This window comes from Pteropus medius, unplaced genomic scaffold (assembly GCF_902729225.1).
Source record: "Pteropus medius unplaced genomic scaffold, Ma_sr-lr_union100, whole genome shotgun sequence".
NCBI classification, from domain to species: domain Eukaryota; kingdom Metazoa; phylum Chordata; class Mammalia; order Chiroptera; family Pteropodidae; genus Pteropus; species Pteropus medius.
Genome location: NW_024350327.1, coordinates 666,765 through 686,334, shown reverse-complemented (window position 1 = coordinate 686,334; position 19,570 = coordinate 666,765). Strand labels below are relative to the sequence as shown.

General features: G+C 37.4%; 2 protein-coding genes across 3 annotated transcripts in view; both read right to left on the bottom strand.

The window, feature by feature from the left end:
• The window catches only part of LOC120584053 (alpha-tectorin), a gene marked incomplete at its 3' end in the record, with an annotated part of 40,899 nt that extends 39,980 nt beyond the window's left edge, over positions 1-919 (bottom strand). The window contains exon 1 of the mRNA XM_039839625.1: positions 719-919. The remainder of the gene's footprint in view (positions 1-718) is intronic.
• A 14,267-nt stretch (positions 920-15,186) lies between these two features.
• The window catches only part of TBCEL (tubulin folding cofactor E like), a 70,958-nt gene continuing 66,574 nt past the window's right edge, over positions 15,187-19,570 (bottom strand). For both annotated transcript variants that reach the window (XM_039839633.1, XM_039839632.1), the window contains exon 8: positions 15,187-18,659. In XM_039839633.1, coding sequence (XP_039695567.1) covers positions 18,341-18,659 — 319 coding nt within the window. In that variant the 3' untranslated portion in view covers positions 15,187-18,340. The remainder of the gene's footprint in view (positions 18,660-19,570) is intronic.

Sequence of the window (19,570 nt, the reverse complement as noted above, 5' to 3'; positions counted from 1 at the left end):
TTATAGTATTTAGCCGTTCCACCATTTTGAAGTACTGACTAGATTTACTGGTAGGATAAGACTCTGTCCACTGACTTTCCATAGTGAAATGAACCGTAGATACATTAGTTACAAAAAAGAACCATGCCAGGGTTGTTTCTTGGAATTGCAATAAAAATAGAACCCAGCATACAAGCAAGTAATTAGTTCCAGAAAATTAAAGAAAGAACATCAAACAAGTGAACTTGTTTTCATTTAAGTTACAATCAGTTGAACCGGCTGTTTTACCCTCCATTAGGAACATGAACAGCCTGTGCTGCTCATAAAGCTGAGATGCAAACACGTATGCAAGCTCCAAGTTATACATATACCTGCATAAGAACCTAGTATATAAATAGATTGTGAAGTTTGCTTCTGACAGTATTCTTAAATACAAAAATCCTCTTATTTTTTGAAGCTATCACAATTCTTCAGCAAATATTTCATGGAAAAACCAGTGAATTTACCTTATGAAAATTTTACTGTAAACCTTCAGTTGTCAAGCATACACACTGAAATCTCAAGCACATAATAAATATTAGTTTTGCTGAAAGTGGTGCCAAGACTTTTGTAGAGATCACACAGCTTTAGCAGAGGGAGATGCCATGCACATTTAAGACTAGAGCCCTTAGGGAAACATTTCAGAGAGCAGTAAAGAGGATTCATTTAAGTATTTGTATTTATGAAAAATGTCACTAACCTGTTCTGTAGACACTGGAGGAATTGAGTCAGAAATATTAAGCCAAATCTTGGTAAACCAGGAAAAAAATTAGGCAAAACGAGAATTCATGTCTGTTCTCCCCTACTTGCTGCCAATTATTTCTGATTCCTGAAATGAAGTCTGAAGCCCCTACTCTTAAAACCAAAAATTCAGTTAGTCCTATACTAGAGTCAGATAAGTATTGAGTTGCAATCAAGTTTTTTTTTTTTTCTGTTGATTAAAATCTAAAGATCAGTTTCAGGATTGCAGCAGTTCTTTTCCCTGAAAAACTAGGACCACCCCCCCCCCACACACCTTAAAAAAAAAAGTAGATTCAGATGGAAATGTCAGGTACTTGGAGCTGAAACCTTGAGCTTTTCTGATCGGAATCACTTTGCACTGAAAAACACAAAAGAAACCCCCACTTCTATCTTTGTAACTGAAAAAAAAAAAAGGCAACTGTATAATGTTACAGAATTAGCATCTACTAGCATGGGATTAAAAGCTGCTGCCTCTAACATTTAAATGAAGTTGATTTTCTACTAAAGTCTTTTTTTATTTCTCTTGTTTTGAACAGTTGCCACAGATAGGGTCTACTCTGTTTTTTCACAGGTGTGCATGAAGTATTTAAATAAACCTTTTCAAACTTTTCTAGATTTCATTCTTTCCCTTTCCTCTCTGACTTACTGCTGTGCAGCATGACAATCCAGGGCACTTTCTAGCAACACTGAAGGAGGGTAAGGAGGGTGGGGCATGATCTTCCACAAGGGAAAAACCAAACCATACTCTGTAAACTTTCATGCCCAGTGAGGGTTCTCAGAGAGAAAGGGTGAGAGAGACCTCTCCTGATAAAAATTGCAGTAAGTAAATAATTTAAAAAGTATTGTAAACAAGGGGAAAATGTGTTAAGTTGGATGAGAAATGAGAAAAAAATGGCTAAGGCATAAACTAAGTTTACTATTCAAAATATTTAGAGTGAAATTTGTTAAAAGAAAGAAATCACTTCAATGTAGCAGAAAAAAACTCTCTGTAAATTAATGGGAAATGTAAAATTACTCCAGATTTGTCTTCTGACCAGACATTTAAATGCTGACTGTACAAAAAAACTCATGTAATTCCAGTATTGAGCAAGTTGTCCTAAAATGGACAAGAGTGTTTAAGGAACTAAATTTTTATTCTAAATTTTTAAATATCTTTCCAAAAACCTGTGATAATTCAGTAGTTTTTGCATGTTAAGCTTACTCTCTCGTTAGTATTATGAATCCTCCATATGTAATTACTTACAGATGTCAAATGACTATTTTCCTCCAAAAGGCACATATTTATGTAACAGAAAATCTGTTTTTTGAATGCTTAATCGAAATAAAATTAAACCTAAACTCACATAGAAAAACATTCTTCTTACTCAGTCTTTATTAAAGTATTAGTCCAGTAGTCAACCTAAACAACTTGAAGCAAAATTGTTGACTCTATTTAAAAAACTGCTAGTGACATAAAATTGCTTTGGTCTCTTTTCTTCATGCTCGAAGATATATCTCAGCCCTTTTGACGCATATTAAATGTTTCATCCTTGTTTAGGCACAACTGCTATTGAGATAAATGCTTTCTAGGCATAACCAAATATACAAGATGGTAGCATGTGCGTGTGTGTGTGTGTGTGTGTATGAAGGCATCATCTTGGTACATATCCCCAAAGATTTTGACTCGAGATTTCTCAAGACTTCTGAGCCCTCAGATATGTCCCAGTCCACCTCATTAAGAGCTGGAATTTCTCTCAGTAAGGGAAAACAAGGGAGAGCTTTCCCCTATAAGCGAGAGTTGCCCCTCCACACCTCTTTAGAAGTTGCTCCCATCTCTTCTCTTAACTGTTAGGTGGATAATCAGTGTTAAATTGCAGCAGGGCCCAGGCTAGAGATATGCTGGGCTTGATGAGGGAAGTGGGGGGCGGGCTGTACCAACGGAGTTGCAAGACCTAGCCAACACATACTGGCACAGAAGGGAGAGAAGAAAGTATCCATGGGGCTGTATTGTGAGGGTGCCCAGTCAAGGAAACTGGGCCATAACACAGAATAAGGGAAGGTTTGTTGATTTGGGGCACTCTCTAGGGATACAGCCTTTAACACTGGTAAGGTCCCCAGGAGATGGTGAAAAAGTCCCTGCTAGGATAGCTCCTAGAAGTCTGGAAAAAAGTGATGGCCCACATTGAGTGAGGTTGAAATGCCTCAATTACTGTGACAGATAGCAGAGGAAGGGATTAAAAGACTAAGAGAAGTGAACTTTTTGGATCAGCTATATTATGTGCAATATATCTGGAATAGACACCTGATGATCATGTTCTATGAGAAGGCCCATATCATTCACCAAAGTCAGCAAGAATATGCTTATTAGAGAAGCATAAGCATTACTAAGAAGCTCAGTTGAGATGTCCCTCTGCAGGCCAATACTGATGGCAAGAGTGTGGTCACAGAACTTGACTGTATGATAGCAGTAGACATGATAGGCACTTGAAGCAATAGAGACCAGGTAGCAGCACTATACTGCGTGAAGCCAGGAGCCATAATCTTCATAATGACCAACAGATGAGAAAGGTAGCCAAGAGGACTGATCCATAGAGAGTTTGTGGAGATGGTCTATAGAGCACGGCATTGAAGGAGCAAAGTAGATAGGAAGCCGACAAAGGTATTTCTTACTACAGCATATAGTAAAAAAAGAGCAAGAATTTGTGAGCAAGAGGCTGAAGGCAGCTGCCCCAATAAAGTCTTGATCCCTGCTCAGTTTGTGAATCTGAGTCAGTTTTCAAATCTGGAATCCACAGACTAAAAAGATAACCAGATCCCCAAAGAGAAGAACCCTGTACTACCATGACAACTATATATAGTGATGATTCTTTCAGTCCTTCCCCCAAAAGACCTATGGCCATTTACTTGAATGACTATAGACCGGAGGAAAGGAGATATTTAGACATTTTGGAGACTGGGGCAAAACGATAATTGGACAAGAGGTTTAACATTAATAACCAAAGACCCTGAATGGGAATACATAGGACTCAGGTAAGAAAAGAATCCCTTGCCAAGTCCAGCTTACAGTGGGTCTACACAAGCTGTAAATTTACATGGATATAATTTTCCAAGTCCCAACATGTAATTGGGATAGATATATTTAGCATATTGGGGCCTTGGTCTGTGGGTATCTCTCTAGCCAAGGTAGTAAATATAAGAGTTAGGTGAAGACGATGATTAGTATCACTCTTAAAGATCAGGAGCAGGGAACTCTTTCATATCTCCATTAAATTGGCCATGATGGATCCTGAGGAATGACTGTCAATTACTGCAAGCTCAGACAAATAGTAGTCCCAATTTGCAGCTGCTGTACTAAAGTAGTATCTTTTCTAGAGCTAGTTAACAAGGCTTCAGATATATATATGCGGCCATTCATTTGGCAAATGCATATTTTTCCTATCTGAATCAGGAACAAGGATCAGAAATAGTTCATATTCAAGTAGAACAGACAACAATATACATTTATAATTTTGCCCCAGGGCTGAGATCTAGACTCTCTGGATTCTATAGAACATTGCCTTGATTTATTATGTTGATAACATCAAGCCGAATGGCCACTGAGCAAGAGGTGGTTAGCAGGCTGGGGGCCTTGTTAAGAGACATGTATTCCAGAAGGTAGGAGGTAAATCCTTCAAAGATTCAGAGCTAGTCCTTCAGTAAAGTTTTTAGGAATCCAGTGGTCAGGGACATGCTGGGACCTCTCCTTCAAAGTAAAGAACAAATTGCTTCATCTTGCAATCTCTCTACAAAGAAATTTATCCTCCTTTGTAGCTTTCTTTGAGTTCTAGAGGCATACATTACATACCTATGAAAACTCCCACATTCCAAGTGATATGGAATTGATCCAGCTTTGACTTGGGCTGAAAGCATGAAAAAACTTCATAGCAGCTTCAAGTTGAAATGCAAGCAACCCTGCCATTTGGGTCATATGTTCAGTATACCCTTTGTTGTTGTAGGGTGTCAGTGGTAGAAAAAGATAGAATGTGTGATTTATTGTAAACTTTAATGGGGTCTTAACACAGGCCCCTGGAGTTCTGAAGCAAGGTCATGCCATCTCCAGAAAATAGCACTCCTCCTGAAAATCAGCCCCTGGTGTGCAACTAAGCCCTGTATTAGAACATTTGACCAAGATACAAGTGATCAGGTATCCAGAAATTCTCATCGTGAACTGGGCCCTGTTGGACCCATCAAGTCATAAAATCAGGTGGGCCCAGTAGCAACCTATCATAAAATGGAAATTGTATATTTAGGACTGGCAATGAGCAAGCTGCCTGATTAGGTAGCCCAGATTCCCTGTCACCACAGTTGCATCAATACTCCACCCCCAATCCAGATCACACATATGGTCATATGTGGGGCATATGTGTGTGGGGGTTGCGCATGACAAGGAGAAGGAAAAAAGCCTAAGCTTGGTGTATGGGTGGATCAGCTTGGTGTGTATGTACAAGCCTAAAGCAGATGGTGGTTGTATTACAGCTTTAGTCATGGGTAGCCTTAAAAGATGATAAGGAAATATCTTCCCAATGTCTGGAGCTTTGGGCAATACATCTTGTCATGTATTTTGTGTCAAAAGAGAAGTGTTCTAAGGTTAGAACATGTACAAACATGTAGGCAGTGCTGAATCACATAGCCAGCTGGACAGGGCATGGAAGGAAAATGCTTGGAAAATCAGTGACAAGGAAAGCTAGAGTAGAAATGTGGATATACTGATGGGAATGGACATAAAGCTTACTATAGACAATAAGCAAAGGGTTTCAGGGTTATTAATCTATCACTTTTCAAGGGCACGTGGCTGAAACAAACGCTCATACATTGTTAAGGATAAATAATACATATACCTTCTTTTGCAGAGGTGAAATCTCATCAATGATTAAAAATTACAAATTCCGGAGGAAAGATGGCTTATTAGACAGACAATATGCATGGCTCATGCAAATCTGCAATATGTTGAACTCATGTGCTTAGATTTGGGTCTTATTGAAAAGAACACTATCTTGATTGCACTAACCAGAAATAATATCTCAAGCCCAAGATCAGTAAGTCTTTGATTTTGCACAAATGTTCTTCTTATAAAACTGCAATGAAGAACAATTGGTAATATTCATCAAAATTACAAACACTTTGAGAGACCGAAGGAAGATGGCGGACTAGGTAAAAGCAGGGTTTGTCTACTCCCAGGTCTGCATTGAAATTACAACCAAATTATAAAATAATCAATGTGGAGAATCACCTGAAATCCAGCTGATCTTAACACATACTCTGATAATATAAAAGAGCCACATTGAAGCCAGTAGGAGGGACAAAGTTGCGAATCCATCTAGACCCATGCCCGCAGGTGGTGGAGGATCACTGGGAGGGAGAGCGAGGCTGCAGAGGCTCCCCTAAAGGAGGGTGGTCCTGGCCTCATTTGGGGGCTCCCCGGCCCAGGGTCCCAGCCCAGAGGAGATTCCAATAACTCGGACTGTAAAAACCAGAGGGGATTCCAGCCATCTGTGTGAGATGGAAGGAGACTGAAACCTTAGATGCCTCTTTGAAGGACCCATGCACAGGCTTTCACTCACCCAGGACAGGACACCTGCAGTGGGTCAGAGGCTCCCGCAGGATTCATACCAAGAAAGTCTGTATTACCTGGCACCAGAACAAGGTATGGAAGGGTAGCACCATTGTGCCTAGTCTGGACCTTCAACTGGGCAATCTACAGACCATGCCAGTTTGACTGTATAGACCCCCCCACACAGAGCAATTAGGAAGCACTGACCTGAGGAGATCAGCCTGCCCTACCCAACCTGCAGATTGGGGTTTTGTTCCTGGATGGATGCCTTGCCCTGCACCTTTTCAGAGCCAAGCATTCCCAGCCCCATTTCTGAGATAGGGTCAGACAGATCACCATTGCCAACACCAACTTGGGTGGATCTCGGGGATCCATGGGCCAGTTCCAGATAGCAGCTGGTCTTGCTGTGATCTGGGACATCTGTGGGAATGCACAAACGGTTACATTCCCACAAGACTGAGGCTGTATTGGTCTGACACCATTGTCTCCCTGACACCCCATCCCACCCTACCCCAAATTGCACCAGGTGGCCCACTGACAGTGAACTGTCACAGCCTTGTCCCTCCACTCCCCTGATCTCCCAATTCACACAGACAACAAACTTTGGTTAACATAGGGCAAGCATTGCACAGATATCAGTGGCAGGCAGACCTCTGCTGCCAGCAAGAGTTGCAATATTGAGTATGGGGAGCGTAGGGGTCTGTGGGACCGCCCCAGATGGCAGTTGGTCTCACTGTGATTTGTGACTACAGCAGGAATGTCCAAGCACAGAAGTTGTAGCAAAACTGAGGCTGTATTGACCTGATGGCCCTTGTCTCCCTGAGATCCCTCTTCACCCAAGTCACAGAATACCTGCAGCCCATTTACAGGCAGCCTCTCATTCCCTGCTTGGCTTTGGGGTCAGGCAGTCTGCACAGGCAACATACTTTGGCTAGTGCAGTGAGCACATTTTTGGTAAAACAGTTGTGGGCAGACCACTACTGCCTGTATGAGCTGCGATATCTCTTGGGGTAATTGCAGGGGTCTGTAATAACCCATGATTCTCTAAGCTCCTGCCCCATCCAGTACAAAAAGTGCCTGCCACATATTTATAGGCAGCTGCTCCTGCCCTAGGTTGGTTCATTCAGGCCCAAAGTGAGCAGTAGCTGACCTTGCTATGATTGGAAAATTGTACAGGGAGCCACAGAGCCAGTGCTGACATGTAAACTGACACTGCATTGGCAAGGGGAAATTTACTCAATAGACTCAGGAGATTCCCCAAGTCCCTGTACCACCCATCATGCATATCATCCAGAGGCTCTTCCAGTTTCAGAGACTGACAGGCAACTGACAGGCAGTGCCAGACCTGGAGGAACACTGGTCTCTCTGCTAAACTGCCCTAGGTCAGGGACAGAGGATAACCAGACCACTGCCTACAGTGTTGTCTCTTCCACCTATAGATCCAGAATAGACTACAACCTTCTGTAGATTGCTTTGTAGTTCCCGCTGAGTAGCTCTGAGCAATCAAAAGCAGTGGCTGACCTTGGCTTACTGGGGAGCCACCCCCAAGGAGCCACAAAACCAATGCATCCGGAGGCAGGCACCAGGCCACAGCAGAGCAACTCCTGACTGGCTTCATTAGCGGTACACACAAAGGGTGGATGCAACAAGTACACAAGCCTGCTAGGAAAAATCTCATTCAGTGGGGTCAGCCTCCATACAGGAACTCTTACCCTGTGGGTGTACCCAATTTCCACTATTAGTCAACCTGAGCGTTAATCCCGTCCACTGATCTAGTAACAACAATAAAGACTTGGTGACAATAAGATCACACACGATCCACACAAAGATCACGTCCAGAGCCCCCAGCATAAAGGATCATGGAGAGGGCACCACTAGGCCACAGGACACCTTCCACATTAGGCCATCTGGCTAAGGCTGAGAGACGAAACAAATATTCTTGACACATAGAAATGAACACGAGAGAAGAAAATGAAAAAACAAAGGAACATGCCACAAATGATACAACAAAAGAAAACTCCAGAAAATAAGCTAAATGAAATGGAGGCGAGCAATTTACCAGAGACAGAGTTCAAAATAATGGTTATAAGGAAGCTCAACGAACTTAAAGGAAGAATGGATGAGCACAATGAGAACATCAACAGAGAGATAATAAGCATAAAAAAAGACATAGAAACCATAAAAAAGAACCAGACAGAAATGAAGAATATAATAACTGAAATAATGAATACACTAAAAGGATTCAACAGTAGATCAAATCGGTGAACTGGAAGGCTTGTGTACTTGTTGCATCCACCCTTTGTGTGTACCGCTAATGAAGCCAGTCAGGAACTGTAGAAGAATACACCCAATCAGAACAACAAAAGGAAACAAAATAATTTTTAAAAATGAGGATAGTTTAAGAGACTTCTGGAACAACATGAAGTGTAACGACATCTGGATCATAGGAGTACTGAAGGGGAACAGAGAGAGCAAGGGATTGAGAATCTATTTGAAGAAATAGTAACAGAAAAATTCCCATTCCTGGCAAAGGAATTAGACATACAAATTTAGGAAGCACAAAGAGGCTCAAACAAGAGGAATTCAAATAAACCCTAGCCAAGATACATCGTAATTAAAATCCCAAAGAGTCAAAAACAAAGAAGGAATCTTAAAAACAGCAAGAGAAAGACAGCTAGTTACTTATAAGTGTACCCCATAAGAATGTCTGATGATTTTTCAATGGAAACTTTGCAGGACAGAAGGGACGGGCAAGAAATATTCAAAGTTATGAAAAACAAGAATGTACAAACACAAATATGCTACCCAGCAAGGATTTTGATTAAAATGGAAGGTGAGATAAAGAGCTTCCCAGACAGGAAAAAGCTTAAGGAATTCATCACCAACAAGCCAGTATCACAAGAAATGTTAAAGGGACTTCTGTAAAAAGAGAAAGGGTAAAAAGGAAAATAGAAATAACAAACATAAATAATAAAATGGCAGTAACTATGTACCTATCAGTAATCGCTTTAAGTGTAAACAGATTAAATGCTCCAATCAAAAGAAATGGGGTAGGCAAATGGATAAGGAAACAAGACCCATGCATATGCTGTCTACAAGAGACCAACTTCAGAACAAATGACACTCACAGACTGAAAGTAAAGGAATAGAAAAAGATATTTCATGCAAATGGAAATGATAAAAAAGCCAGAGTAGTGATACTTATCTCAGATAAAAGACTTTAAAACAAAGGCTATAATTAGAGACAAAAAAAGGGCATTACATAATGATAAAGGGATTGATAAATCAAGAGGACATAACCCTAGTAAACATATGCACACCCAACATAGGAGCTCCTACATACATAAAGCAATTATTGACTAACATAAAAGGAGAGATCAATAGTAATACACTCATTGTAGGAGACTTTAACACCACATTGACACCAATGGTCAGATCTTCCAGGCAAAGAATCAACAAGGAAACAATGGGCCTAAAAGACACACTAGACCAGATGGATTTAAAAGATATTTTCAGAGCATTTTACCCCAAAACAGCAAAATATACATTCTTCTCAAGTGCACACAGAACATTTTCCAGGATAGATCACATATTAGGATACAAAACAAGTCTCAGTGAATTTAAGAAGATTGAAATCATATCAACTGTGTTCTCTGATCACAGTGGTATGAAACTAGAAATCAACTACAAGAAAAAAAAAACTTGAAAATACACAAACATATGGAGGCTAAATAATGTGCTACTAAACAATGATAGGGTAATCAATGAGATCAAGGAAGAAATCAAGAGATACCTAGAGACAAAAGAAAATGAAAACACAATGATTCAAAATCTGAGACACAGCAAAAGCAATGCTAAGAGGGAAATTCATAGCAATACAGTCTTACCTCAAGAAACAAAAATAGTTCAAATAAACGATCTAACCTTATTCTTAAAAGAACTAGAAAAAGAACAGCAAACAAAGCCCAAAGTTAATTGAAGAAAGAAAATAATAAAGAGCAGAGCAGAAATAAACTAAATAGAGTCTAGAAAAACAAAAGATTAATGAAATCAAGAGCTGGTTCTTTGAAAGGGTAAACAAAATTGACAACCCTTAGCCAGACTCATCAAGGAAAAAAGAGAGAAGATTCAAATAAATAAAATCAGAAATGAAAGGAGAAATAACTTCGAACTCCACAGAAATAAAAAAGGATCATAAGAAAATACTACGAGTAATTATATGCCAACAAACAGGACAATCTGAAAGAAATAAACACATTCTTAGAAACATACAATCTCTCAAGACTAAGTAAAGAAGAAATAGAAAATCTGAACCAACCAATTACCACCAATAAAACAGAATCAATAATCAAAAGCCTCCCAGAGAATAAAAAGTAGTGTAGATAATAGAGGCTCTGTTCATTCCTCTGGCGGCCAAATCAAAGTTTTGATGAAAACAAGGAGCAGAAGTAAGAAAAATGTCCGGGATCCTGATGAACAAGCCTTACAACTAGGGAGAAATCCAAGAAATCACCCTGCAACGGCAGAAGGTAGGACAGGGCAAGGACACGGGACTGCCTGGTCTAGAGCAGCTGAGTGGGACAGAGGCTGCTGCAGCGGCAGACGCCTCTTAAAGGGGCCGTGTCTAAGTGGATTTTTGCGGTGATGGACCTGCTTGCTCTGAGCACCAGTGCCGATTTGGCTGCGCGCAGGAGTAACCAGGGACTTACAGAGAAACATTGTCAGAGTGAGGGCATTGGTGACACTCACTATGCGCAGAAGTGCCGGAGGTATCCATTGTTCCCTGTTGAGCCCTCCCCTCTCCCAGTGCGCGGACATAGCACCGTCATAGTGGAGACATCATCAAACTGGATAACAGAGGTCACTCTGCCCAAAAGATTCTCTGAAACCCCGCCTCCCCCAACTCGTGACCCCACCCAAGCCACATCCAGGTATATCCTCAGCAAGTCAGGTGCCCCTTACTGAGCAGCGCCTAGACTCACACTAGAGGTAGCTGGCCTTGGTTTCTGGTGGCCATTTGAGGTAACTATAAACAGAGCATCTGTGGATTGCTTGCTGAATCTTAACAGGTGGCCCTGGAGGGGTAGAAGCTTGGGCTAAATTTGGCCTGCAGCTGAACCCCTCAGGACTGTGCCACTGGTCACTTCCTTCAAAAAGCCACACTTATAAGACCGGGAGACTTAGGAGCTTTGCTTAGGACATAGAAACAGACACAGAAAGGCAGCCAAAATTGGAAGACAAAGAAGCAGAAACCATATGTGAGAACAGAACAGAGATCCAGATATAATGGAGTCAAGTAATCTAACAGATGCAGAGTTCAAAACACTGGTTATAAAGATGCTCAATGAACTTTTGGGAAGTGTAGATAAATTCAGTGAGAACTTCAACAAAGAGATAAAAAACATAAAAATGGAAATGGAAATTATAAAAGGGAACCAGTCTGAAATGAAGAACACATTATCTGAGATGAGAAGTATATTAAATAAAATAAATAAAGGAATAAACAAAGTGAATAATAAAAAGGATCAAATGCCCTATATCTAGGATATTATACTGTAAACAAAAGATAAGGTGATTCTTTATGTACTGCAGTAGAGAGAGCTCCAAAATACCTTTACATCAAAAAAAAAAGCAAGGTGCATGATAGTCTATAACATATTAACTTTGTTGTATAGAAGAGGGATGAAAAGAAAATGTTCCAATTGCTATTATTTGTTTAAGTTCTGGAAATCCACACAAGAAACTCATAAAAGATGTTGTACAAATGTTTGAATAAAATTTTTAAATGTATATCTTCTTTATATTGTTTGACTTTTGAAACGTTTTCTATTTAAAATTAAACTTAAATTTTTAAAGACTTCTTTTTGTAAATAAATTAAAATTTGAATCAAAATTTTCACACAACCAAAGCAATTCATAATGTCCTAGTTGTATAACCAGTAGTGGATTAAAGCTTACATCTGCCCTCTAATGTATCGGACATATCAGAAAATACTTTTTCCTTTTTACTCTGTATTCTTTCATGCCTGCCTCCTATTCCCATTCTTATTTAACACCTTAATTATATTACATATAGTGACTAAGAAGCATTCAAGGATGAAGTCAATGAAAAACTCAAACTGAAATTGCATTATATATATATATTTTTTGGCAGATCTATATCTTGCAGACCATAATAGATAACCTATTTCCTCTGTTTTGTAAATAATATTTATATTCTTCACAAGGCTCTCTCTTGAAAATTATGGAGAACCAATAGCAGTGACAGCCTCATCCTTTCCCATAGTAAAAACTTGGATACAGGCTCCATTAGATTTTTTACTCTATAAATACCAATTTTAAGTTCACTTGAACATTGACACCTCCTTGATGAAAGTCTATGTTGGAACTGAGTGACTTCTCTCATCTTGGGCTGTTTAATGAAACAAAGTTTTAAGGTTTCAGAATGTTCTCAGGTTAAAAACCAAATTATATTTTCTGGCATCATATTACTGGTTCATTTATTCTTGTCAATAGCACCCATCACAAGTGTCCAACATGGCATTTCAGAGGAACAGAAGGATGATAGATATATACCAACCACAATTTCACAGTTATGGAAATGACAGGAGGACAAATTCCAATTTAGTTGTAGAGCCATCGGCCACATCAGTGATTTAGTAAATGAATATTGAGGAACATCTCATTTTAGTGAAATATAGAAGATAACAATAAAGGTGTATGTGTGTGGGTGGGGGAGGGTTATGGAGAACTTTAGCAGCAAGCACCACAGTATAGCTGTCAAGTACATGGATTCCCCAGCCAATTGAAAGAATTAAACTATTATCAGCAATTTTTAGTTTACCTATTTAAAGATAACTTATTTCCTTTCTTTATTATAGTTTAAGTTCTATTTATTAGGCTCAATTATTATTTAGGTTACTGTTTCAGTGTTTTAAAATAAAGCTGTAAAATGTCACTGACTTGGCAGAATAATGCGGAACTCCAATGTTATGTTGTTTTTAGTTCAGAGTGAGGTAGGAAGCTAGCATAAGAATATGTTTATACATTCATTATATTTATATACAGGCAAATATATGAATTTGAACAATTTAATAAATCAGTTTGTTAAAAAAAGCTAAACATTCCCAGTGTTACTCTCAAATTTTTGAAGGAATCAGAAATTCTTATATATAAAAGAGATATAGTATGGCATGTTATTCATTTCATAGATTAACTCAATTCTTAAATATTAATTACATGGAAAACTTAAAAGTAGATGAAATGACTGATGTTAATATCTATAATGATGTATATATATTTTAAAATGTATCTGGCTAGAATGAACTTTAAAGTTCTAAGTCTAAGTTCGAAAACATAGTTGTTTTTTTTTTTTCAGAGAAGAATTAGAAAGAAAAATATGACTTTAAAGGTTAACTTTCTTGTTTTATAAACATTCTAATATAAAAGTCACAGCATTTTTCAGTCCTATGGGTATTGATGTCTTGATATATGTCTACCTTGCACATAGACAAAATACTTGCAAGTGCTCAGAGAAGCTCACAATAAATACTAATTAAATAGAATTTAGCACAGAAGTTAAAATTACAGTTCTTCAAAATTTGAATGAGGTAGAAATTTTTTTAGACAGATCACACTTATGCACTTCTGAAGCGTTAAGAAAAGTTAGTAGGCTCTTTCTTTAAATATAGAAATAAAGTACAATTCTTGGTCCTTAATTCTTGGTACAAGGTTAATTCATAACGGTTTACCAAGAAATTATTGATAAGCAGGTAGGATTCAAGTGTCCCAAATTCTAATTCTTATAAAAATTATTTTTCAAAGGAAAAAAGTGTCACAAATTTTTAATTCACCAAAATGAGTTTTGCATTCTTACTCAAAAAAGGAGATGTCAAATACCTCAAAGATTTTTCTCCTTAAAAAGATAAAAATGGAGTATCGAGAGCATGTTAGAAGTATAAAACTTTGCTAAAACAAAAGCAATAACACATTTCTTATGAATCTTTGTTTTCCAGTTTTCATTTCTAACTTCAACAAAATTCCAATTAAGTTTGTTAAGATGGTGAAACCCTTACCAGCTTAGGTCAATTCCCCAGAGGACTCAATAACAGCCTTGATGTTGATTTTTAGCTATATAAAAATAAACATACATCTTGACAACACAATTCCAGAAAAAAATCAAAACACAAAGAGAAAGCAGACTTGGATTTTTAATTTTTTAAAAAAGATTCTGCGTGTGTGTGTGTGTGTGTGTGTGTGTGTGTGTGTGTGTGCAGTGCAAGAATAGACCTTCATGCTTAAATTATATTCCAAATATATATATATTTTTTGGAATATAATTTAAGCATGAAGGTCTATTCTTTGCACTGCACACACACACACAGAATATAATATATATTATATATATATTATATATATTATATATATATATATAATATATATATATAATATATATAATATATATATATATATTTCCATTAACTGCAGGAGACAACTGGCAAGTATAGGTCCAGTGAGTTTCTCTCCATCATTACAATGGACATATATCTTAAGGAAGCACCTATGGAAAATAGAGTGTTCACAACACATCTGGTAACACAGATAGCTTCTGGGTGTTTTTTAAAGCGGTTTGTTTGCAATTAATTCTAACATTAAATGAAGGAGAAAATAAATTCATAAACAGAAATGACATTGCTTAGAACAATCTATTATTCTGTAGTCCTGTTTTTTATGTAGCAAGCCACACTCACATGTGCATTAGTAAAAGCATTACCAGTGTGCCTCATTAGTGATCAGTTCCTTGTGCAACACGTGTTCTCTGCTCATAACATTGTTGATTTAGCAACATAGCTAAAACATGTGGTTAGAATTGAACTTTAATTTTTTTTAAGTAAACAAAATGTTAAAACATAGCATCGTAACATTAGGCTCCATTACAAATAGCTCATGTTTGGGGATGTTTTTCATCAAAAGGTTTTAAAGAAACAAGAGGTTATATAATATCTGCTGCTTTTTAATGTATTTATTGCAATGTGGCAATAGGTTACAGAAACAATAGAAACTTTTAATAATAAAAAAGGTATACAACTCTGAACTTCTTTTTTCTTTAAAGCATTCTGGGATATTTCAACAATTAAAATTAGAAAATTGATTTCTAATGTGGCTTCAGGAGTTACATGCTCACATGTAGAAAGGATCCCTTGGTTTTGATTTGGCTTTCTTTATTACTCCTTTTCTTTTTCATAACTAAAAATAATTCTATTTTAGAAAAGATATGTTCTATACACTGTGCCTATAGCAACAAATATGTAATACTGGCTATGACAGCATTCTGCCTCTTAAATGTCAATAATATGCTCTCGCTGAATCTGAATGAAGTCAATATTAAAATACGGCTAAGCTATAGCAATCAATTATGCATAACTTGTAGACTCAAAGGTCCATGGACTCTTCTCATCTTCTCCTTGGCCTGTTATAAAAATAATTTTGGTTAAAAGTATCTACACAGCACCAATTTTATTTCAGAAGCAGCATCCTTACTCAGCCACCCAAATAAATCTACAAGTATGAATGCTCAAATAGCTTTTCTAATTGACTTCTAAAAGACTGGTAATTGTATTAGTTTGTCTCAATCAAAAATTATTCAGTAATTATTATAATCATCAATTATAATCCTCTAAAAATACCCATGTCCATGGAATTAAATGAGAAGTTCCCCTGACATGCAACTGTATAATAGAAGAATTATGTCTGCAGTTGATGGACATTGTTCTGTAATAAGAGAAAGTACAGGTCTCTAATAGTAAAAAAAAGCATTTCATAAAACTTTGTCATATATAAAATATCTTATTAATTGTGACCATTCCACTTACAATTAAAACATAACATAAGTGTCTGTTCTGCTTTCTGCTGTGGGACAGTCAGGGATCATACAACATCAAAAAATAAGAGTGCATCTGTTTCCCAGGCTGATAAAAGCAATGGGCTCCATTACACTGTTTCTCTTTCAAACTCGTCTGTACTTATGCACACATACACAAAGCACCCACAGTTTTAATCTTCATGACACTGTGGCCACACTTTTTTCCCACTTCTGAAAATATGTCAGAAAAATGTGATTACAAAATAAATTATTTTTGTATATATCTAGTTTAGATTGCCACTGCTCATTTCTATGAATTTAAAAGATAAAGTCTGCAGCAAAGAATAGGCCTCATTCATCTTTCTCGAACCCTTTGGTTTCTACCTTTAATGTTACAGTGAATGTAGATTTGACTCAGTAGTTCTGGGTCAAAGGCTTTACAAATACTGATCCTGAAGTACATTAAGAGAATAAACATCTGCTATTATGGCATAGGGAAAATTTTAAAGTAGCAATAATAAACACAACACCATATACATGAAGAGTTTGTAAGTCACCTAAAAATTTCATAGGAAATTTAAAAAATTGTAGGAGCAGTAAAATCATATAAAAAGGTCCAAAGGTCAAACACAATCAGATAATGATTATATTCTTTGAAAAATACTTCCTGTGCATACCTTCTGCCCCAGTTATGCTAAGTCTTTCTCAAGTCTCCCATCTGTAAACATGGTGGACCAAGAAAGTCATACATTAAAGAAAGGGATTGCACTGATTAACAAAGGAATAGAAGAACAAACAAAAAAGATTTCAGAGCAGGTAAGGAACTAGTATTTTTTAAAATGTGCTTCTGAAAAAAATATGACTTGGAGGCAATTCTGGTTTTGACACTTATACTTTACTCATAGAGTTGTTCTTCTGTAGGGGCAACTAAATTGAATATAAAATAAAAAGAATAGTTCAATTATGACATCACAAAATCTCAGGAAGAACTGGGAATCAAAGCTCCCTTTGATTAAAACTTCCTATTTTTAATACAAAGTGCAAGAACAAGAGCTTCAAATGGTGACACAGGCAGGAAAATCACAACACTCTTTCTCCAATATTCTCCCCACTCTACTCCTTCACACACACTACAGATAGTTTATTAGCTAATTCTCAACTCTCCTGGCACATATATCCATTACTTTTTGGATTCTTCATAAATTCAGGCCTCTATTCCCAATGTAATGAAAATGATAGATGTGAGGAAATACATTCAATAAGCAAAAAATAAAAGAAAACTCTAGAATCTGTTATATTTTATGTTATGGAAGTAATGGTTGAGATAATGTATGAGGAACATTAAAACTGAGATAGTTACATACAAAGAAATCAGACTGCTTTGCCTGTGCTTCCAGAATAACAGTAAGTTTTCCTGGAGTTGTAGCTCTCCATCTACTCTAATTCAAGATCCTAACAGAGTTATAGGTTCTAATTGAGTACCTGAGATCAGAATCAGGTTGAAAAATGCATAAAACACTTTAAATTATTTCAAAGGAGAGAAATTAAAGAAAAAATCAGCCAATATGAGAAATAAGAATTATGGAAAGAATAAAACTATTAGTAAAACATGTGCTGACACAAGTCAAAATGAAAAATTGAACACACACACACACACACACACACACTAAAAAAAAAGAAAAGAAAAGGAGGGAGAGGGAAGGAAAAAGAGGAACTGAAAGAGAAAGAAAAGAGCTGGCCCTGCCTGTAAAGATCCTTGTTTCCTGATTTAAATACTATAAGATACCCTTCTGAAAGGGGTATACTGGTCATGCTATCTTCACAAGTATACCTAAATGGTAATAACTAAGCAGTAGACAAAGCCCAGGGAATACAAAAAGAAGATGGTGATTTTTTTACTTATCTTTCATGAGAGGGGGCACATGGACTGGAGATGAGGCCAATTCTGCTGGCTAAGCTGAAGAAATCTTGGTAAAAAAATACCAAAAACAGCCCCTTACTCATTCTAGGGGGAAAAATACACACCATCATCCCTGCCAAACCTAAATAAAATAAATCAAAACAAAAACGATCTTCTCCCTTCTAAAAAAAACCACATGGAAATAAATGCCCTGCAATTTATGTGTGTGTTTTTACAAGACTCATAGAGGTTATTTTGTTTTGGATTCCACATAAATTTTATCTCCATCCCTAATGCCAAAGGAATGCAGTGCCCGAGAGCTGTACTTCATTTCCTCTGGGCCAAAGGGTGCTTCATGGTCAAAATAGTAGAGAAGCATGTTGCTTGTGGGTAATTGCACTAGAGTTTTTAATTGTTTTTTTAGTTCTGCAACTGTTTGGTCAAGACGAATGCTCATTTCTTCCACCTGATCGTTATAGTGGACTTCTACTCTTGCACTGCTCTGGGGTCTTAGATCCACTTCTGCCAAAGGCTCCAACTTTCCATATTTTGTGATCAATTCATGATACCTAGAACGATAAAAAGACAGTGTCAGCTTAAGCCACTAGCATCTGAACTATGAACTTTTTCAAAACTACTGGTAATTGATATGGCTATACTCAATCTTTCAAATGTCCTATTCTAATATTCTACCTATCTATCTGATTAATATTGTGGAATATGTGATCTGATATGATTGCCCTTTTGAGGTCACAGTAAAACTATATCCTTGTGGATAGGAAATTCTCCCAAAGATGGCCACCATGCCTGCTGTTGATCATTACAGAAGAATAGGCTTAGAGAGGAAAACAGAACCTAGACAAGAAGACACTACAAAGATTATGAAGTCAATTTGTAGAAAGTGTTTTCTTGGGTACCATCATCAAGAAGGGCAGAGATCTAAGTACATGTTCCTTGGCAACAGATGGGAGTAGGCCAGCAGTTCCTGGGCCCTGGAGAAGGCATAACAAAAACATCTAGTTGTATGTCAGCTGTTAACTCAACTTTTTCAGTGATGCTTTGTTTGAATATTCCAGCCTAGTCTCGTTAGCTACAATATAAAGATTTTATGGAAGAGCCAAGAATAAATTCTTTCCAAAAAGGGGGCAAATATGGGATACAAGTTCCTCAATCAAGGAAGGAACAAGGAGCAAAAGAAACCAAGAGGAAAGGGAATTACAGAGGTGAAACTAGGGCCCAGTTTTCCATGTGGAAAATCTTGTCTCCACCACCACACCTGGAGGATTTAGGTTTGATTTTATTAAGAAAGCTGAGCAGTTTCCTACAAACCAGAGAGGGGAAAATGCTAAAAAGATCTGATATTAGCTTTATTATACCCAAGACACACAAGGTTTTAATTCATGATCAGAATACAGTAGTCACATGAGATTATTTCCCCACCTCTTTCACCCTACTTTTGGTTTTAACTCAGTTAAATCAG